Source organism: Chiloscyllium plagiosum, unplaced genomic scaffold (genome assembly GCF_037043375.1).
Source record: "Chiloscyllium plagiosum isolate Xiang-an unplaced genomic scaffold, Cpla_swu_hap1 HiC_scaffold_23, whole genome shotgun sequence".
NCBI lineage: Eukaryota > Metazoa > Chordata > Chondrichthyes > Orectolobiformes > Hemiscylliidae > Chiloscyllium > Chiloscyllium plagiosum.
In genome coordinates, this window is record NW_028270161.1 from 25483411 (window position 1) to 25503732 (window position 20322).

A 20322-nucleotide genomic window follows, 5' to 3' on the forward strand; every position below is an offset into this window, starting at 1 on the left:
AATTTCCGGCCAACGAGGAAGAAATGACGTCAAACGCACGGAGCGACGTCACCCCGGCATCCCCTTCTGACCGTTCGACCAGTCCGCGGCGTTCATTATATGTGACGTCACCCAGCTGCCCCTTCACCCCGAGCTCTGTGACCTTCCCAAGATGGCGTCTTTCCTGTTCCATTGGAGACGTCAGCAAAGGTTTTCTGGCCTCAGCGGCTTGGTCTCGGATTGAAGGCGACAGTCAGCCTGGAGAGGAGGCGGGTCTGGGTGAGAAATCGCTTTATGGCTGACATGAAGACGTTATGGTTGGGTGAGGGTGGGTTTTGGAGTGCGGTGTGAGGCCGGAGGGTGTTGGTTGACACTGGGTCCGCTGCTCTCCCCGCGTGAGGCTTCTAGTTTCACTGAGGCCCCCGTCAGACGCTGTGAAAAATCTCAGGGGCATTTCAGACAAACGCCGCTGTTTTCCCCGACCCAGTGCTAAACAATGTCCTTCAAACAACATCACTCCTTAGGGTCGTATCAAACAAGTAATCTGAACTTTACGAATTATTGTTTTGGGGATTTTGTTAAACGGAAATTGTTCCCTACAACAGTAAATACACCTCGGAAAGTGCTTCATTGTCCTCAACATTTTGACATTCTCAATTCATACAAGGCGCTGCAAATAAGTGACTAATCTTTTGACCTTATTGTATTTTGTTATACTGTGCATTTCATAACAACATTCCAAAGCGTTTTACAAAAATTAAAGTGCATTATGACAACCTAGGAAGCACCAGTAAGTCGCAAACAGTAAGTTCCCAGGAATTTTTGTCTGTTAACTAAACGTCCATCTGAATGAGTATATTACTCGTAACCTTGTATAATAATCACTTTGTCAAATGCTTTTTGAAAAACCCAGATGTAAATGCATCTGCTGGTTTCCACTTATGAATTCTGCAGAGATTGAACTAAACTTCACAATTGTACAGGTGACTGACTTACTCTGACTCTACCAAAGGCCAAATTCACATTAGGCTCTTTCTGCAACCTGTTTGTAAATAGTCATACAGGTGTAAAGCATGGAAAGAGATCCTTTGGTCCAACTGCTGACCAAATATTCTAAATTAATCTAGTCCCGTTTGCCAGCATTTGGCCCATATCCCTCCTAATTCCTTCTTACTGATGTACCCGTCCAGATTTCTTTTAAATGTTGTATTTATATCAACCTCCTCTGCCTCTGGCAGCTTATTCTATATGCACCACCTTCTGCACAAAAATGTTATCCCTTAGATCAGTTTTAGATCTTTTCCCCTCTCACCTTAAATCTATATCCTCATGTTTTTGAATCTCCTATCCTGGGGAACAAGAACTTTGACTATTCACCCTATCCTTCATGATTTTATAAACATCTGTAAAGTCATCCCTCACCCTCTGTATTCAGGGAAAATGGTCCTAGGCTATTCAGCCTCTCCCTATAGCTCAAAGCTTCCAATCCCAGCAACATCCTTGTAAATCTTTTCTGCACCTTTTCAAGTTTAACAACATTTTTCCTGTAGCAGGGAGACCAAAACTGAATGCAGTATTCCAGACTAGCACATCCCAACTCCTTTACTCAATACACTGACTAACAAAGGCATATGTATCAATGGCCGCCTTCACTACCCTGTGTACCTGTGATTCCACCATCAAGGAACTATTGCACCCCAAGGTTTCTTTGGCCATACTCCCCAGGAGCCTACCATTAATTATACAAGTCCTGCCCTGATTTGCCCTACTAAAGCAAAGCATCTTACATTTATCTCAATTAAACTCCATCTGCCACTCCTTGGCCCATCTGATCAAGGTCCCATTTGTACTCTTGAGACAATCTTTCTCACTATCCACTACACCAGCATTGCAGATGTACTTTTCTCTGACTTAAATGAGGAAAATTTGCGGAAAGCAAGTGGAGATGATGATGAAAAGTGTCTTTGGAGGGATTTAGACAGGTTAGGTGAGTGGGCAAAAACTTGACAGATGGCATATAATGTAAGGAAACAATGACATTAGACCCTTTGACAGGGACAATAGATGACCAGAATATTATTGAAATAGAAAAACACTGCAGAAGGACTACACAACAGAGGCATTTGGGAGTCCTTATCCATGAATCATAAAAGCTAGTATCCAAATTCAGTGTAAGTGTGAAGGCAAATAGAAGGTTGACCTTTACTTCAGACAGAATGCAGTAAAACCTCTCCGCTGGTCAGACCACAGGGGGAACATTATGAAGTTTTGGACCCATTACCAAGGGAAAGATATACTGGCTTTGCAGATAGTCCAGGGAAGATTCACTAGGTTGATACCGTATATGTTTTATAAGGCGAGGTTGGGTCTATACTCATTGGAGTTTCGATGAATGATAGAGTCATAGAGATGTAAAACATGGAAACAGACCCTTCGGTCCAATTCGTCGATGCTGACCAGATATCCTAACCTAATCTAGTCCCATTTGCCAGCACTTTGCCCATTTCCCTCTATTCATATACCCATCCAGATGCCTTTTAAATGTTGTAATTGTACCAGCCTCCACCACTTCCTATGGCAGCTCATTTCCATACATGCACCACTCTCTGTATGAAAAAGTTGCCCCTTAAGTACTTAAATTTTTCTCCTCTCACCTTAAACCTATGCCCTCTAATTCTGTACTCTGTCACCCCAGGGAAAAGACCGTGTCTATTTTCTCTATCTGTGCCTCTCATTGATTTATAAATCTCTATGAAGTCACCTCTTAGCCTCCGATGCTCCAGGGACCTTATTACAACATATAAGATTCTTAGAGGACTTGATAGGGTAAATGTGGAAATGATGTTCCCCTTGTAGGAGATTATAGGACCAGAAGCATTACTTAGGTCTTTGCGGGGGGGGGGGGGGGGGGGAGTCACATGTTCAGAACAAAAATGAGGAATTTCTTGATTAATGGCATAGAAAGTCATATGCAAATTTGTTGATGATACAAAGTTAGGCAGCATTGTTGACAGTATGGAATGATAGCAGAAACTTATGGTGTCTTGTTCTACAAACTAATGAAACATATCTTAAGAAAATATACACTGCAGACCTTCCCACATCAAGGCCAGGCTCCAGTTTTTGAAATCAGACAACTCATAGGAACTGAAACAGATGTCTAATTTCGTACCATCTGGATTACATTAGCCTATGATTTTTCTTATTTATTTGTTCATGGGATATGGCCATAGAGGTCTGAGCCAGCCTGATTTAAATTGTCAGATCTAAACTAGGGCAACAACTATTATATGTTCACCATTGGACTAACCTTTATTTCCAGAATGGTGTTGAATGTAAAGGTCACCATCTGCCTTGGTGGGATTCCAACCCAAGACCCTGGGATTAACTAGTCCAGTGACATTGCCATTAGGTCATTGCCTTCCCATTAACTTAACTCCTCAGTGCTATAATCTATTTATTGAAGAATATGTGGCACACCCACCACCTGTCACCTGAGCACATGGATCAACAAGTAACAGCTATGTTAGAAAGTCAGAATTGCAACATGGAAACAAATAGCAGCTTATTAATGTGTATAGTGAACTATGAAAAAACTGAAAAATGTTGACGCTATTCAAAAATAAATGGCTAGTTCAGAAACCTTACTGTTCCTTCCATTAAATTCTCTGGGATCCTCTGCACTGGCATGAGTGCCTCACATTTTGGTCCCCATTCACAGTCCTCTTAAAAATCATAGAATCCCTACAGCGTGGAAACAGGCTTGTCAGCCCTATAAGTCCACACCAACTCTCCAAAGAGTATCCCACCCAAACCCATTCCCCATTACTCTACATTTACCCCCAACCGACACATCACTGAACACTATGGGCAATTTAGCATGGCCACTTCACCTAACGTATACATCTTTGGATTGTGAGAGAAAACCCACACAGAAAATATGCAAACTCCACACAGACAGTCGTCCGAGGCTGAAATCAAACCCAGGTCGCTGGCGCTGAGAGACTGCAGTCCTAACCACTGAGCCACCGTGCTGTTTTGGGAGTATGTAGATTATTAGGAAATCTGTGTTGTCCCATTGGGATCTGTATTGGGATTGAAACTTGACCAAAGTAAAGATAACTTTTTATTTTTCCATGTAGTTGATTGTGGAGTGAAATAGGAAAAGGTGATTTTTAAAATGGAAAGTTGTGTAGTAGTTTACTACACTTTTTTTCCAAATCTGCTTACCAACACTCATTGAGAGTGCTGGTTACACTACTAATTGTTTAAGCAGTGAGGGAAGGTTTAGTTGCCGGTCAGCTAGAACCAGTGAGTGTGTACAAAATGAAGTTTGGCCAGCAACAATCTGGGTTGTTGAATGATAACCAGTTATCAATATCAAAGATCTTCTCCATGTCAACAACTATGTGATTGACTGATTGTCAGTTAGCTGAGCATTTTGTGGGTGTGAATGCCTTGGAAGAAGTCGTCTGAAAAGAAAGCTGTACTTTTCTTTGCAGTGAAAAGAAGTCTCTTCAAGCCTCAAGAAAGCCATTTTATTTCCCTTCATCAGTTTCTGTAAGCTGTGGCTTTTAATCACTAAATGAGATGCTTTATAAGAGCAAGCCAGTTACACTATGCCTTCCACAAACATCTGTAAGTATGTGGAGAAGGAAGATTGTGGAACAGTAGGACTTGACAAACCAAAAGGATCATCTTCTTCAATACTGGACAGGAGGCGACCATTCAATTGCCTTTTCTTCCAGCCATGATACTCATGTTTTTCTTTCTCTGTCGGTTTGTCTAGAGGATGTTTTATAAGGGGCTTTTAACTAGAAACTGTATGTTGACTGTTCGTAATTATTAATCTGTAGTCTGAATTTATTTATTAAAATAAATAACAATTCTTATGTACAGAAACCTCTCCATGCTCTGTCAACCTGGAATTAAAAGACAGGTAATCTGGGGAATTTTGAATATAAACAAATCTGTAATTATCATGACAATGCTGGGAATAGAGGATGTGATTTTCAGTGCACTATCCTATTGAGGTGTAACATCAACTGTATTAATGACTTCGATAACAGACTACAGGCCAGCATATCCAGTTTAGCAATAGCACAAAGGTAGACTGCATTGTAAACAATTGCAAACAAGCATTAAACAGGCTAAGAAACTGTGCCAAATGGAATAATTTAGACAACGAGTTTGTCTACTTTGGACTTTAAAAGGCATTGGCCCAGTACTTTCAAAATGGTGAGTAGGTAGAAATAGTGGAAATCCAAAGAGCTTTAGGGAATATGATGATTAACATCAGATGCAAGTACAGAAAATAATCTAAAATGCTCGCCTTCAATTTAAGATGAAGGGATAATTTACTTTGGTTTTCAAGATATTCAACAATATACTTGGAGAGAAACTATGCTGTTACCTTGGGAACATAGCCCAAAATTTAGAGTCAGCCATTTTGCAACTGGCTAAGAAAAGAACTCCTATATGTAGAGTGGTTCAAAGTTTGGAACCACTTTCTACAAGCATCAGTTGATGTCAGGTTGATTGTTGATATTGAATTTGATTAAAACTTTTTTGTTAACTGAAATACATCAAAGGATATAAAGCAAAGGTTAGGATAATGGAGCTAGATCACAGATCAATAAACTTGACTAATAGAACAGGCTTGAGGGGCTAATTAGCATACTCCTTTTCCTATGTTAGAAGGAATCTCTTTCTTACATCAGTAATTGAGAAATCAAAATTGGATGAGATGTGAAAAGGCATTCGAGCAGCCAAAAGTTCCATTTTTATCGTCCATCAATGGATAAGCAGAACTCTGTTTAGCTGGGACATAGCAGCTGAAATATCATGGAATCTCAGAGTCATGTAAGTGTTACAATGCAGGAGGAGCCACTGACCACTAGCTGCACTGGCTCATTAAGTTAGCAGCATTGGTTTGAAGTAATCACCTAATTTTCCCAATATTGTTGCACATTATTGTTATTCAAATAGTTGTCCAATGGCCTATTGAATCTATCTTCACCACGCACCACCAGGCAGCATATTTCATATTCTAACTACTTACAGTGGAAAAATGTTCTCATGTTATCTTTGCTTCTTTTACAAATCACTTTAAATCTGTACCCTCTTGTTTTTGTTCCTTTTTCCAAGCAGGAACAATGTCTTCCTATCTGCTGTATCTAGCCTGCTTATGGTTGTGAAAACCTATATTAAATCTTATTTTAACCTTCTTCTCTCCATGGAGTACAGTCTCAACTTCTTCAGTCTATCATCATTACTGAAATTTCTGATCCCTGGAACCATTCTTGAACCCTCTGCAATCTTTGGACCCCCTGCAGTGCATTGACACACTCCTGTCACATGGCATGCTACATGATATGCCAGCCAAGATCTAACAAGTGGCTTACACAAATTCAACATCACCTCCTTTCTCTTGTAGTTTATATCCCTATTAATAAAGTTAAGAATATTGTATGTAGAAACTAAATGCAACATCTCTAAGTTTGCAGACAAGACAAAGTTGGGTGAGATGATGATGAACTGTAGCGGGGAATGAAGACATGATTCAGTGTGATTTGGACAAGTTGAGTCTGTGGGCAATCCATGTCAATAGACAATAGGTGCAGGAGTAGGCCATTCGGCCCTTTGAGCCAGCACCACCATTCATTATGATCATGGTTGATCATCCACAAGCTGTATCCTGTTCCTGCCTTATCCCCATAACCCTTGATTCCACTATCCTTAAGAGCGCTATCCAACTCTTTCTTGAAAGTATTCAGAGACTTGGCCTCCACTGCCTTCTGCGGCAGAGCATTCCATACACCCACCACTCTCTGGGTGAAGAAGTTTCTCCTCAACTCTGTTCTAAATGGCCTACTCCATTTTTTAAACTGTGTCCTCTGGTTCTGAACTCAGCCATCAGCAGAAACATGCTTCCTTGCCTCCAGAATGTCCAATCCTTTAAAAATCTTATACATCTCAATCAGATCCCCTCTCATCCTTCTAAACTCAAGTGTATACAAGCCCAGTCGCTCCAATCTTTCAACATATGATAATCCCACCATTCCAGGCATTGACCTCGTGAACCTACACTGCACTCCTCCAATTGCCAGAATGTCCTTCCGCAAATTTGGAAAACCAAACTGCACCCAATACTCCAGGTACGGTCTCACCAGGGCCCTGTACAGCTGCAGAAGGACCTCTTTGCTCTTATACTCAATTCCTCTTGTTATGAAGGCCAGCATGCCATTAGCTTTCTTCACTGCCTGCTGTACCTGGATGCTTGCTTTCATTGACTGATGTACAAGAACACCTAGATCTCGTTGTACTTCCCCTTTACCTAACTTGACTCCATTTACATAGTAATCTGCATTCCTATTCTTGCCACCAAAGTGGGTAGCCACACATTTATCCACATTAAACTGCATCTGCCATGCATCCGTCCACTCACCTACCCTGTCAAAATCACCCTGTATTCTCATAACATCCTCCTCAAATTTCACCCTGCCACCCAGCTTTGTCATCAGCAAATTTGCTAATTTTCCTTTTAATACCTTTATCTATATCATTAATGTATATTGTAAACAGCTGCGGTCCCAGCACCAAACCTTGTGGTACCCCACTGGTCACCGCCTGCCATTCCGAAAGGGAGCCAGCCAATTTTCAATCCAAGTCAGTGTTTTGCCCCCAATACCATGTGCTCTAATTTTGTTCATTAATCTCCAATGTGGGATTTTATCAAAGGCTTTCTGAAAGTCCAGGTACATTACATCCACCAGCTCTCCCTTGTCCATCTTCATAGTTACATCCTCAAAAAATTCCAGAAGGTTAGTCAAGCACGATTTCTCCTCCGTAAACCCATGCTGACTCTGACCTATCCTGTTGCTGCTATCCAAATGAGTCGTAATTTCATCTTTTATAATTGACTCCAGCATCTTTCCCACCACTGACGTCAGGCTAACCGGTTTATAAATTCCTGTTCACTCTCTCCCTCCTTTCTTGAAAACTGGGACAATGTTAGCCACCCTCCAATCCACAGGAGCTGACCCTGAATCTATAGAACATTGGAAAATGATTACCAATGCATCCACGATTTCTAGAACCACCTCCTTACGTACCCTGAGATGCAAACCATCAGGGACTTATCAGCCTTCAGACCGAACAGTCCATCCACCACCATTTCCTGCCTAGTATAAATTTCCTTCAGTTCATCCATTACCCTAAGTCCTTCAGCTACTATTACATCTGGGAGATTGCTTGTCTTCCCCAGTGAAGACATATCCAAAATACCTATTCATCTCTTCTGCCATTTCCTTGTTCTCCAAAATAAATTAACCCGTTTATGTCTTCAAGGGCCCAATTTTAGTTTAACCTTTTTTTTTTCTTTTCACATACCTAAAAAAGCTTTTATTATCCTCCTTTACTTTTGTCCAGTTTGCCTTTGTATGTAATTTGTTTTCTTCACGTATTGCCTTCTTAGTTATACTCTTTAAAAGTTTCCCAGTCCTCTGGCTTCCAGCTCATCTTTACTATGTTATACTTCTCTTTTATCTTTATACAGTTCTTGACTTCTGTCATCAGCCACGGCCACCCCTGCCTCCCCTTAGGATCTTTTTTCCTCTTTGGAATGAACTGATCCTGCACCTTCTGCATTATATCCAGAAATACCTGCCATTGTTGTTCCACTGCCATCCCTGCTAGGGTATTGAACCATTGAACTTTGGCTAGCTCCTCCCTCATAGCTCCATAGTTTTCTTTGTTCAACTGCAATACTGATTCTCCCCTCTCCCTCTCAAATTGCAGATTAAAACTTATCATACTTCCTAATGGCTCCTTTACTTCAAGGCCCTTGATCAAATCCGGTTTGTTACACCACACCAGATCCAGAATTGCCTTCTCTCTGGTAGGCTCCAGTACAAGCTGTTCAAAGAATCCATCTCGGAGGCACTCCACAAACTCCCTTTCTTGGGGTCCAGTACCATCCTGATTCTCCCAGTTTACCTGCATGTTGAAATGCCCTATAACAACTGTAGTAATATCTTTGCGACAGGCCAATTTCAGCTCCTTATTCAACTTACACCCTATAGCCAGATACTGTTTGGGGGCCTGTAGAAAACTGCCATTAGGGTCTTTCTACCCTTAGCATTTCTCAGATCTACCCACACTGACAGATGAAGTATAATGTGGATTAATGTGAGGTTAATTACTTTGATAGCAAAACCAGAAAGGCAGATTATCATCTGAATAGTGATAGATTAGCCAGCAAGGAGAACAGGCTCAACTTCTTCAATCTATCATTATAATTGAAGTTTCTCATCCCTGGAACTGTTTTTGCAAATTGCTTCTATGATCTCTCCAGTGAGTTCACATTTATCCTGTAATCTTCAGAACATACACAATACTGAAGTAGGTAGCATTGCAGACAGTGTAGAAGGTAGCATAAAATTACAAAGAGACATTGATAGACTACGAGAATGGGTAAAACTATGGCAGATGGAGTTCAATGTAAGATACCATTTTTGACTGATAGGATAGTTTCCCAATGGTATAAGGTTAAATATAGTGGATGTCCAAAGAAAATCGGGAGTTTAGGGCATAGATCTTTAAAATGCTATGAACAGGTGCAGAAAATGACCAAGAAAGCTAATGGAGCACTGGCCTTATATTGAGAAGACTGGAGTGTAAGGATGCAAAAGGTATGCTGCAATTTTTAAAAAGAAAAGCCATGGAGTACTGTGATCTGATCTGGGCACCCCGCCTTGGAAAAGACATATTGACCTTGGAGTGAGTACAATGTGGAGGTGCCGGTGCTGGACTGTGGTGGACAAGGTCCAGGTTATAGTCCAACAGGTTTATTTAAAATAACAAGCTTTTGAAGTGCTGCTCCTTAGGTGAAGTTAGTACAGCATAGGTTTGCAAGAATGATACCTAGACTTCAGGGATTAAGTTATGAGGCGAGATGATACAGATTATACCTGGTTTCTCTCTGAGATGATCTGATTGAATTCTTCAATCTATTAAAAGACGGTAGGGCGGCACGGTGGCTCAGTGGTTAGCACTGCTGCCTCACAGCACCAGGGTCCCAGGTTCAATTCTAGCCTTGGAATTGTGCATGTACGGAGTTTGCACATTGTCCCCCGTGTCTGTGTGGGTTTCCTCCCACCGGTTCAAAGATGTGCAGATCAGGTGAATTGGCCGTGCTAAATTGCCCATAGTGTTAGGTGCATTAGCCAGAGGGAAATGGGTCTGGGTGGGTTACTCTTCGGAGGGTCGATGTGGACTTGTTGGGCGGAAGGGCCTGTTTCCACACTGTAGGGAATCTAATCTAATCTAATCATAAAGATAAACTATTTCTACTGGTTGGGGATTCTAGAGCTAGGGGACATAATCTGAGAATTAGGGCCAGACTGTTGAGGAGAGATATTAGGAAGCACTTCTAAACACAATAGTAAATGTTTGGAACTCTCTTCCAAAAATGACCATGGATGCTAGGCCAGCATTTAGTTTTAAATCTGAGATAGAGAAATTTTTGTCTGGCAAAACTATTTAGGGATATGTGCCAAAGGCCATGGAATTTGGTCACACATCAGCCATGATCTCATTTAATGGCAAGACAGGCTCAAGGGACTGAATGGACTACTCCTGTTTGTGTTCTCAGAGGGTAATGAATATGTGGAATTCTTTTCCACTGAGGACTGTTGAGGCTGCATAACTAAATATATTCAAGCCTGACGTAGATTTTTCAAATATAAGAGATGAAAGATTATGGGAAAAAAGCAGAAAAATGGAGTTGAGGATCGTCAGATTAGCCCCAATCAAATTCAGATTAGATTAGATTCCCTACAGCGTGGAAACAGGCCCTTCGGCCCAACAAGTCCACACCGACCCTCCGAAGAGTAACCCACCCAGACTCATTTTCCCTACATTTACCCCTGACTAATGCATCGATCACTATGGGCAATTTAGCATAGCCAATTCACCTGACCTGCACATCTTTTGGAATGTGGGAGGAAACTGGAGCACCCAGAGGAAACCCACGCAGACACGGAAAATGTGCAAAGTGAGGCTGGAATCGAACCCAGGTCCCTGGTGCTGTGAGGCAGCAGTGCTGACCACTGAGCCACTGTGCTGCCCCAATGCTGGAGCAAACCCAATGGTCTGAATGGCTGCTTCTACTCGTATGCCTTATGTCTTATCATAGTCTGCTTTCTTGACTTACTTTTACAGTCTAAGTTAATTCTCAAAAATAACCTCTTATTATCCACAGAGATGGAAAGTGTTTGTCAAGTTTCGTTTGCTCACTTTGCTATATTGAACCATCACATGGTACAGGAATTGATTTTATTGAATTTATTTTCCTCCTTGTTGCAGATGAACTCCTTGCTATGAGAACTTCTTTGAATAGAAATGGAGAAGTTTGGTGTAAACTTTGGTGGCCCCAGTAAGAAAGAACTTTTGGATACAATTGAGGCACAGAAGAAGCAACTGTTCCAATACCAGACACGTCTCAGAGATGTCGTCCGTGCTTATAAAAGCCTCCTCAAAGAAAAGGAGGCATTAGAGGCCAGTTTGAAAGTCCTCTCTGTGTCACAAGAGGTCGATAAAAGTTTGCAGAACTTAGGTCCTGGAAGTACAGCCTGTGAACCAGGAGATGACCAAAGCTCAGTTCATAGTGAGGACAGTGTGGGGACAATGAATAGTATGGATGCAGCAGCTAGTGCTAAAGGAGAATTGAATGAGGAAGACAAAGGGTCAGTGGAACATGTGGCTGGAGGAAATTTCTCCCCAAAATCTGAAGAAGCTAATGGTTCAGAAAGCGGCATCAGTGTTGGGAGTGGTGAGCAGCAAAGCCACAGTGACACGGATAAAATTATGCAGTTGAAGAACCAGTTGGCAACACTGACCAATTCTTTGGCAACTGTCACACAGGAGAAATCACGCATGGAGGCCTCCTATTTAACAGACAAAAAGAAAATGAGGCAGGAGCTAGAAACGTTGACCCAAAGGTTTGAAGAAGGAAATGCCAACTATGAAGCAGAGATTAATAAAGTCCAGGAGCAGCTCGCAGAGGCCAAAGCTCGCATTATTACCCAGCAGCATGAACGAAGTCGGGAACAGAGCGATCATGCCTCAATGCTCCAAGAACTTCAAATGTTGTTGCAGGAAGAGAGAGCTTTACGTCAAGATGTAGAACTGAAACTAGAAGACACAAGGGATATGTTGACAACAAAAAGCCACGCAGCAGACAGGGTGGATGACTGTGAGTCTCAAATGAAGCATCTGAGTCGGGAAGTAGATGAGGTGAAGTGTGCATTACGGCTTGCTGAAGAAGAGAAAACAAGACCAGACCCACGTGTAAAGGAATTGGAGGAAGAAATAAGTGAGACAAAAACTCGTTATCAGGCACAGCTTCAACTGGAAATAAAAAAGGTAGAGTATGGACTCATAGCAGCAAATGGATATGGACCTTTTTTATCCTGATTCTAATACTGCATCTTCCCATGTCATATATTTTAAAAGTATTTGTAATGTTTTCAGAACAATTTGAGAATGTTTTTTCCTAGTACAGGCATAGCTGAAAGAATTTTAATGAAATTTATGGCATCATTCTCTCTCAGGATTTTGAATGGCATTGTATCTGTGACTGTTGTGTTTATCTCAGATTTATTTTTCTGTGGGCTGTAGTGTAATTGACAAGACCAGCATTTATTGTTCATCCTTAATTCCTTTGAGAAATTTTGAATACAAAGTGTTCTGTTGGGGCGGTGTAAGACTTGGAGGAGAATTGAGTCATACAGCACAGAAACAGACCCTTTTGTCCAACTCATCCACACCGACTAGGTATCCCAAACTAAATTTGTCCCATTTTCCTCTCTTGCATCAACAACCCATCTTTTTCTAAGTGAGGTTGCAGATTCAGAGGATACAATTGCAGGCACTTTAGCTGATTGTTGCAGTTTGTCTTGTAGGTAGTACACACTGCTGCTACTGTGCATCTGTGGTGAGGGAGTGAATGGAATCCCAGTTAAGTGGAATATATTGGCCTGAAATGAGTTAGATTTCTTGAGTGTTGACACTGCACTCATCGATGCAAGTATTCTCAGCCTCATCTCTGACCTTCTAGTCACAGTATTTATAGGGTTAATCCAGTTGAATTGCTGGTCAATAATGAGTCTCTCGGATGTTGAATGTTGAATGTTGAATGTTGAATGTCATGAAAAGATGGGAGATTCTATCGTATTGAAGATAGTCACTGCGTGGCATGTGTGGTACAAGTGTTCCTTGTCACTGAACATCCCATGTCAAAATGTTTCCAGGTCCTGCTGAATGCTGGTATGGACTGCTTCATTTCTGAGGAAATGTGAAGCACCTAACTTTGAGTAGCACATCTATCACACATGACAAATTCCAATTAGTTTAAGTTAAGTTGTTGGTAAGTTCACTCATTAGCAGTAATTCCAGGAGTTTATACAACCCTGTCCTTCTGAGTCAGAGATAAAACTTGTCATCTTCTATGTCCCTCGAATGATTGAGCTTGTTGCATTGATATCAACCATCAAAACCGACATTTTCGTCATCCTCTCAGCCGTTTTCTCAGTGTAATTAACTTGTGTACTGAGACTTGATTCTTTTCAAATGTAACAGCTTTCCTGCAGGCCTCCCACCTGCACTCTCTGTAAGGCTCATCCAAACCTCTGTTGCCCATTTCTGTACTTGCATCAATTGCTTCCATCTGACAATACTTTGATTTTATAGTTCTCATCCTTGTTTTCAAATCCCTCCATCCCTGGTCCATCCCTGGCCCTTCCCTGTCCCAGGCCTACAGCCTCTGCACAAATTCAGTTGACTTCTGGGACCCTCTTCTTTCTAATCCACTGTTGACTGCCTTAGTCCTAAATTATGGAATTCACTCCCCAACCTGATCTCTCTCCTTCAAGATGTGCCTTACAACCTACATTCTTGACTAAGCTTTTGATTATGTGATTTAATTTGATATTAAACCTCATTTGCTAACAGTCCTTTGGGATGTTTTACTTAACCTTATACAGCACTGTTAATGAAGTTATCATTGTTATCTAATATTGATGAGTTTGTTTTCCTTTATATTTTTAGATTTATCTCAATCCATTGTGCTGCTCATTACAATAATCTCCTTTGTGCTTTTTGTCCCCATTTTGCATATGTTTCTTAATCACAACTCATCCTCCCAGAGATGAGCAATTGTTCTCTGCTATTTAAAGATTATTTATTTCTCATCTAACTTTGACTTTTACCTTCTCTCTCCAGGCTGCCAAGCTTATTGTTCAAAATCCACCTTAATTTGGTTTTCTTGGCAACCAATAACACACTGCTTCGGCTGTGAGAATTACACACATTGATAATGTAAAATTGTGCACAAATATCAGTAAATGTTAATGTACAGTCTGACATCATACTTCTGCAGAAAAAATTGTTTACAGTAATTTCTTGTATCTCTTTTAGCATTACAAATTTTAGAATCCATTTGTGGTTGACACATTTTTCCTTCACTCTGCTTCAGGCTGCTCAGGCACAGGAACAGCTACATCATTTGTCTCAAGTGGAGGAAGAACGGGTCGCAAATTTGGAAAGCAGAGTCTCTGAGCTTTCTGATCTCCTTGGCACTTACGACAAGAATAAACAGAAAGACAAAATGACAATTTACAAATTGAAGGAACGTATAATTCAGTTGGATATGGAAAATAAGACATTGGCTATTGCTGCTTCCAACAGAGCCCCTTCAGATCTAACAATAGATGAGTCAAATCTTGATGTTAATATTTTAAGGGACAAAATGGAAAAGCTGAAGCGACTCCTAGTATTGGCAATCCAGAAGTCACAGGAGCCTTTGGATGTAGAGAAGCTTTGTGAAGTTGATATGGCAGAAACACCTGAAACATCAGATGGTGAGAAAGCCTCCGCTTTCTATTATCAACAAGAGTTGAAACAGCTGAAGGAAGAGTTTGAACGCTACAAGATGAGGGCTCAAGTTGTCCTCAAAAACAAGAATGCCAAAGATGGCAGTACAACCAAAGAGCTGGAGAGTTTGCGCGAACAGCTGGCAGAGCTGAAGGAGAAGTATATTACCCAGCGACTGGCTTTTGATGAAATGGAAACCAAACACAAAGCTGAGATTGAAGCAAAAAATCTAGACATTAGCCAATTCCAAGCAACTCACAAGAAAGAAATAGAAAAGCTAGAGAGCCAGTGTCACGAGAGAGTTATTAAACTGGAAGAAGAAATGCACAAACACAGAGACAGAGCTCTTGCAGTCTTGGCTGAGAAAGACAGAGACACTGAAACCCTACGTTCAGGCTTTAGTGGGCTCCCTAATCATAGAACCTACATTGAGAGCAGGTTTTGGTCTGATGGGGAAGGTCCTGAGAATATAGATCACCTTCAAGAAGATTTCTGTCAAGATATTCTAAAGCAGACAGCCAATATTTCAGGATCCAATGAAACCACTTTTCTTCACTATGCAGAACAGCTAGCTCGAAAGGAACTTGAGGTGACAACACTGAGAAAACAGAAACACCAAATGGAAGCTGTGGTTCATGAACTGGAGGACAGCCTTCTGATGGAGAAGGAACGACACAAAGAAGTAGAAGAAGTTCTTCAAGATGAGATACAAAAACATCTCAGGGACAAGAAACGTGAAGGAGCAAACCTAGAGTATGTAAAAAATGTAACATATAGGTTCCTAACCATGCCTGATACCCTTGGGCGCCAGCAGACATTAACAGCTATTCTCACAGTGTTGCACTTTAGTCCTCAGGAGAAGCAAAATGTGATGAAACAGCAGGCAAGCAGCTGGTGGGGTTCTGGCAAAAGATGATTTACACACAGTTTATTCTGGACTATGGTAATTATTATTTGGTTATTTAATAGAAAATGCACTTTTTCAGGTATTTCTTACTAATAGTTTTATAGTGGGGCATCTGTTTCTGTAAACACTAGCTGTACTGTAGCTTAGTGTCACTGCCATTGCCAAAAAATAAAATCCTTCTAATGCACATCTATCTGCCTAATCTGGCAACAGTGCTCTATTTCATAATGTAACATTGGAATAGTATGTAAACTAGTTATCTCTATATACCAATTTGGAGAAGATTAACGACATAAACAACTCTTCAAAGAAACTAAACTTTTTAAAATAAAGTTTCTCTAAGACCTTCAAATTGTACTGCCAAGAAGTTTTGCTTTGTAAAATAGCATTCTTGTTTACAAAATAATCTGTTGTATTTATTATGGGGACAATACAAGAAGCTAAAGAAAGGGCTAGTTTAATACCTTTCTTTTCCTATTTCATTCACTCCTGATTCTTTTGCTGTGAAGAGTTTTGGCCCTGCACTGTTCAATGCAGGCATTTAATTTGCTTTTCACAAATGCTTTTTTCAATGCAATGAAATATAGTTCTTTTTCTGTGCAAAGAACATTGCTAGGCTAAGATATTACCGATGTTTCTCTCGCTCAACTTAGATTTAGCAAAATAAAGAAATGCGGATGCTGGAGATCTGAATGCACCCACAAACAAAAATTGTTGGAGAAACTCAACAGGTCTGGCAGTATCTGCAAAGAGAAAAACAGGTAATATTTCAAGTGTAATGACCCTTCAGAGATTCTCCTGAATTTCTCCAACAATTTCTGTTGTTTGTGTGTTTTAGATTTCAATCCTTTGTATTGGAATTTCGATCATCTATTTTAAAATCTCATTTCCACATGTGGTTCCTTATCATTCTCCTTTAATTTCTATTGCCTTTGAAGTTGTGCAAAGGGGAACGTGACAGATTTGAGATTTCCAATGAAGTCTCCGCTATCTTCCAAGATCAGTTTGATTAATGAAGTGCCTTGGAATGTTACACCAAACTAAATGGTTTTGCAGATGATTGTTGATTACCCAACCAAAGGAAAAATGTAACTTATAAACTTGCTGGGGTGCATGATACTGTTGGGCCATCGTGCTTTGGTGACTCCTTTGAACAGCGAATCAATGAATCCCACTTCCCGTTTATTTTCCCATACACATCCAACTGTTCCTTTTTCAAGTATTTATCTAATTCCTTTTTGAAAACTATCATTGAAACTCTTCCCACTATTCTTCCAGATTATTAGCGGCAGTGAAACCCCTATACGCATGGCCTTTCTAACTTAGTACTCAACTTAATTCTGGGGAGCGTTGCTGAACAAAGAGACCTTAGAGTGCAAGTTCATAGTTCCTTGAAAGTGGAGTTGCAAGTAGACAGGGTAGTGAAGAATGTGTTTGGTATGCTTGCCTTTATTGGTCAGTGTGTTGAATATAGGAGGGTAGGATGTCATATTAGGGCTGCACAGGAGATTCCACTTTTGGAATACTGTATCCAATTCTGGTCTCCCTGCTATAGGAAATATGTTGAAATCTGAGGAAGGGTCACTCAACCTGAAACATTAATTCTGTTTTGCTCCACAGATGCTGCCAGAACTGCTGAGCTTCTCCAACAATTTACATTTCGTCTCTGATTTATAGCATCCACAGTCCTTTTGATATTTTTTTTAAATCAGAAGGATGTTGCCAGAATTGGAGGATTTGAGCTATAGGGAGACGCTGAATAGGCTGGGGCTATTTTCCCTGCAGCGTCAGAGGATTGGGGGGTTACCTTATAGCAGTTTTTAAAATCATGAGTGACATGGATAAAATGAATAGTCAAGATTTTTTCCCCAGAGTAGGGGGGTCCAAAACTAGAGTGTTTAGGTTTAAGATGAGAAGGGAAAGATTTAAAAGGAACCTAAGGGGCAACATTTTCACACAGAGGGTGGTGCAAATATGGAATAAACTACCAGAGGAGGTGGTGGTAGAACTGGTCCAATTACAACATTAAAGGTGCATCTAGATGAGCAAACACATAAGGGTTTCTTGGGATATAACCAATTGCTGGCAATGGGACTAGATTAATTTAGGATGTCTGGTCACCATGGACAGAAGGGTCTGTTTTGGTCTGTACATCTCTGTGAATTAGTGTTCAGTGATTGATCACCATGTTCTGTCAGTCACAGGTAATTTGCATTTGGCATTGTAAAACACGATGGGCACATTTAAATCCGTTCAGTAGTCACATTGCCTTTGCCTTGTAGATTTTAATTTACCCCTTTTTCATTGCTAATCTATACAATCATATATATTGTGATTTCTCCTGGTCCTGGACAATTACAAGAATTCCTTTGAAATGTAACCAATGTGTAGGGTAGCTAATCAAAATTGGTTTGGAGATTTTTTGATATGAATTGGCAGAGGATAAATTTTGATTGTGTTGTCCTTTGTGATTTTTGTGTATTGATAGTGCTTTGTATGATTGTTTTGTCATATTGCATATGGGATTGTAGACCTTTAACTCTGTTAGTAATGAATGCATTTGAATTCCATTGTACGTAATTATTCAATTGCAGCATCTATTTAAAATTAAGTTCAAAATGCACTCCTAAAGTATTAATTTTTCTTGTGTGAGACTCCCACTTGTTGATTTCTACTAGCTTTTTTAATGTGCTTATTAAGTATTAATTAACTATTGTTAATTGTCCCTCAGAAATAGCTGTCAAATCACCTTTTATTTATCTAAAGAATGTCAAGCTCCTCACAGCTGAAAAATAGAGAACAGGCAGAATGGAGTCAAAATGGAGACCTCGAAGCTGTAAAGTGTCTAAATGGAAAATTCATTGGTGTTCCTCAAGCTTTTGTGTTGTTGGAACATTGCAGCAAGCCCAGGACAGAGATGCTAGCATAAGAGAAAGGTGTTTTATCGAAATGGCAAGCGAGTGGGTGGGCAGGATTACCAGAGTTGGGTTTTCAGACCAACAGACCCTTAACTCGTCCACCTTCAGCTGCCTCATAAGGTCAGAAGTAGGTCAATTCACTAATTATTGCACAGTAATTAGCACCATTCTGGATTCGTCGGATACTAAAGCATACTATGCTCAAATGTAGCAAGATCTGGACAGTATCCAGGTGTGGACTGACGAGCCTAAGTTACATTCACATTACATAATTGCCAGACAATGACTATCTCCAACAAAAGAGAATCGAACCATTACCACTTGACATTTAAGGGTATTGCCATCACTGAATTCCCCACTATCAACATCTTTGGGGTTACTGTTGACCCAAAATAGAACTGAACTAGTCACATACAAGCACTATGGCTACAAGAGCATGTCAGAGGCTTGGGACCTTAAAGATATAACTCACCACCTGACTCTCTGGAACCTGTCCGCCATCTATAAGATGCAAGTCAGGAATATGATGGATTATTCACGACTTGCATAGATGCAGCTCCAACAGTGTTCAAGAAATCCACTTGCATGGCACCACATCCACAAACATTCACACTGACACTGCATTGCAGCAGTGCGCGCCATGTACAAGATGTACTAGAAATTCACTAAGACCCCTTACACAGTACTTTCCACATCCTTGGTCACTTCCATCTAGAAGATCAAGGGGAGCAGATGCATGGGAATATCACCATTTACAAGTTCCCCTCCAAGCTGTTCATCATTCTTTCTTGGAAATATATCACTGTTCCTTCAGTGTCATTGGATCAAAATCGTAGAACTCCCTCCCAAATAGCTTTGTGCTTGTACCTACACCAAATGGCCTGCTGTGGTTAAAGGCAGCAGCTTACTATCACCTTCTCAAGAGCAACTTTGGCTGGGTACTAAATGTTGACTGGTCACGACATCTATATCCTATATGAATAGTCTATGAAAAGACTCTACAGAGGCTACTATTCCATCACCAAGTCACCCTTTATTTACAATGAATAGTCTTTGATGATAGTACTGACCCACTGAGTTATTTACCTGATTGAATCACAATAACAGCCCCAAACAGAAAATTCATATTCTATGATCTCCAGATTGGTGGCCTCTTTACAATCACTACAGCCTACTCCTGTTCCTATTTTACTATAAAAGTTCAGATATTGGAATCAGTTTCATAGCATCATACACCCCAGAAGGTAGAACTTAAGCCCATTTTACATCTGTAACTCTTTCAGTTCAATAAAAATTCCTTTGTGTATGCATCCAATTTCCTTTTGAAAGTTAGAATTAATCTGCACATCTGAAGGTGGTTGAGGTAGCACTTTCATTTATATTTGAAAACAAATCTCTCAAACTAATTTTTAAATTTTTAAAAACTTGGTAAAAAGGATAATATATGACTCAATAAAGAAATGATTCATTTCTGATGAAGATGACCTAGTCAGGATTTCTGTTAAGGGGATTTCTTAACATTGGAGGTGAATTGACCTTTGATGCACTGAGGCAGGTGTAAGAATGTGAACAAAATTTTCAGAG

General features: G+C 40.4%; 1 protein-coding gene across 1 annotated transcript; it reads left to right on the forward strand.

Annotated features, from left to right (window-relative positions):
* The first annotated feature begins 129 nt into the window (after positions 1–129).
* On the forward strand, positions 130–20053 carry gcc1 (GRIP and coiled-coil domain containing 1). Its single transcript, XM_043713883.2, has 3 exons — positions 130–258; positions 11347–12405; positions 14516–20053. The coding sequence occupies exons 2-3, from the start codon at positions 11383–11385 to the stop codon at positions 15827–15829; spliced, it is 2337 nt and encodes a 778-aa protein (XP_043569818.1). The 5' UTR covers positions 130–258; positions 11347–11382; the 3' UTR covers positions 15830–20053.
* Positions 20054–20322: the final 269 nt, after the last annotated feature.

Excerpts from the sequence above, each read along its gene's own strand:
- gcc1 (XM_043713883.2), top strand. The coding sequence starts at position 11,383 with ATGGAGAAGTTTGGTGTAAACTTTGGTGGCCCCAGTAAGAAAGAACTT. Across the intron at positions 12,406-14,515 it reads TTCAACTGGAAATAAAAAAG|GCTGCTCAGGCACAGGAACA; the intron begins GTAGAGTATGGA and ends ACTCTGCTTCAG.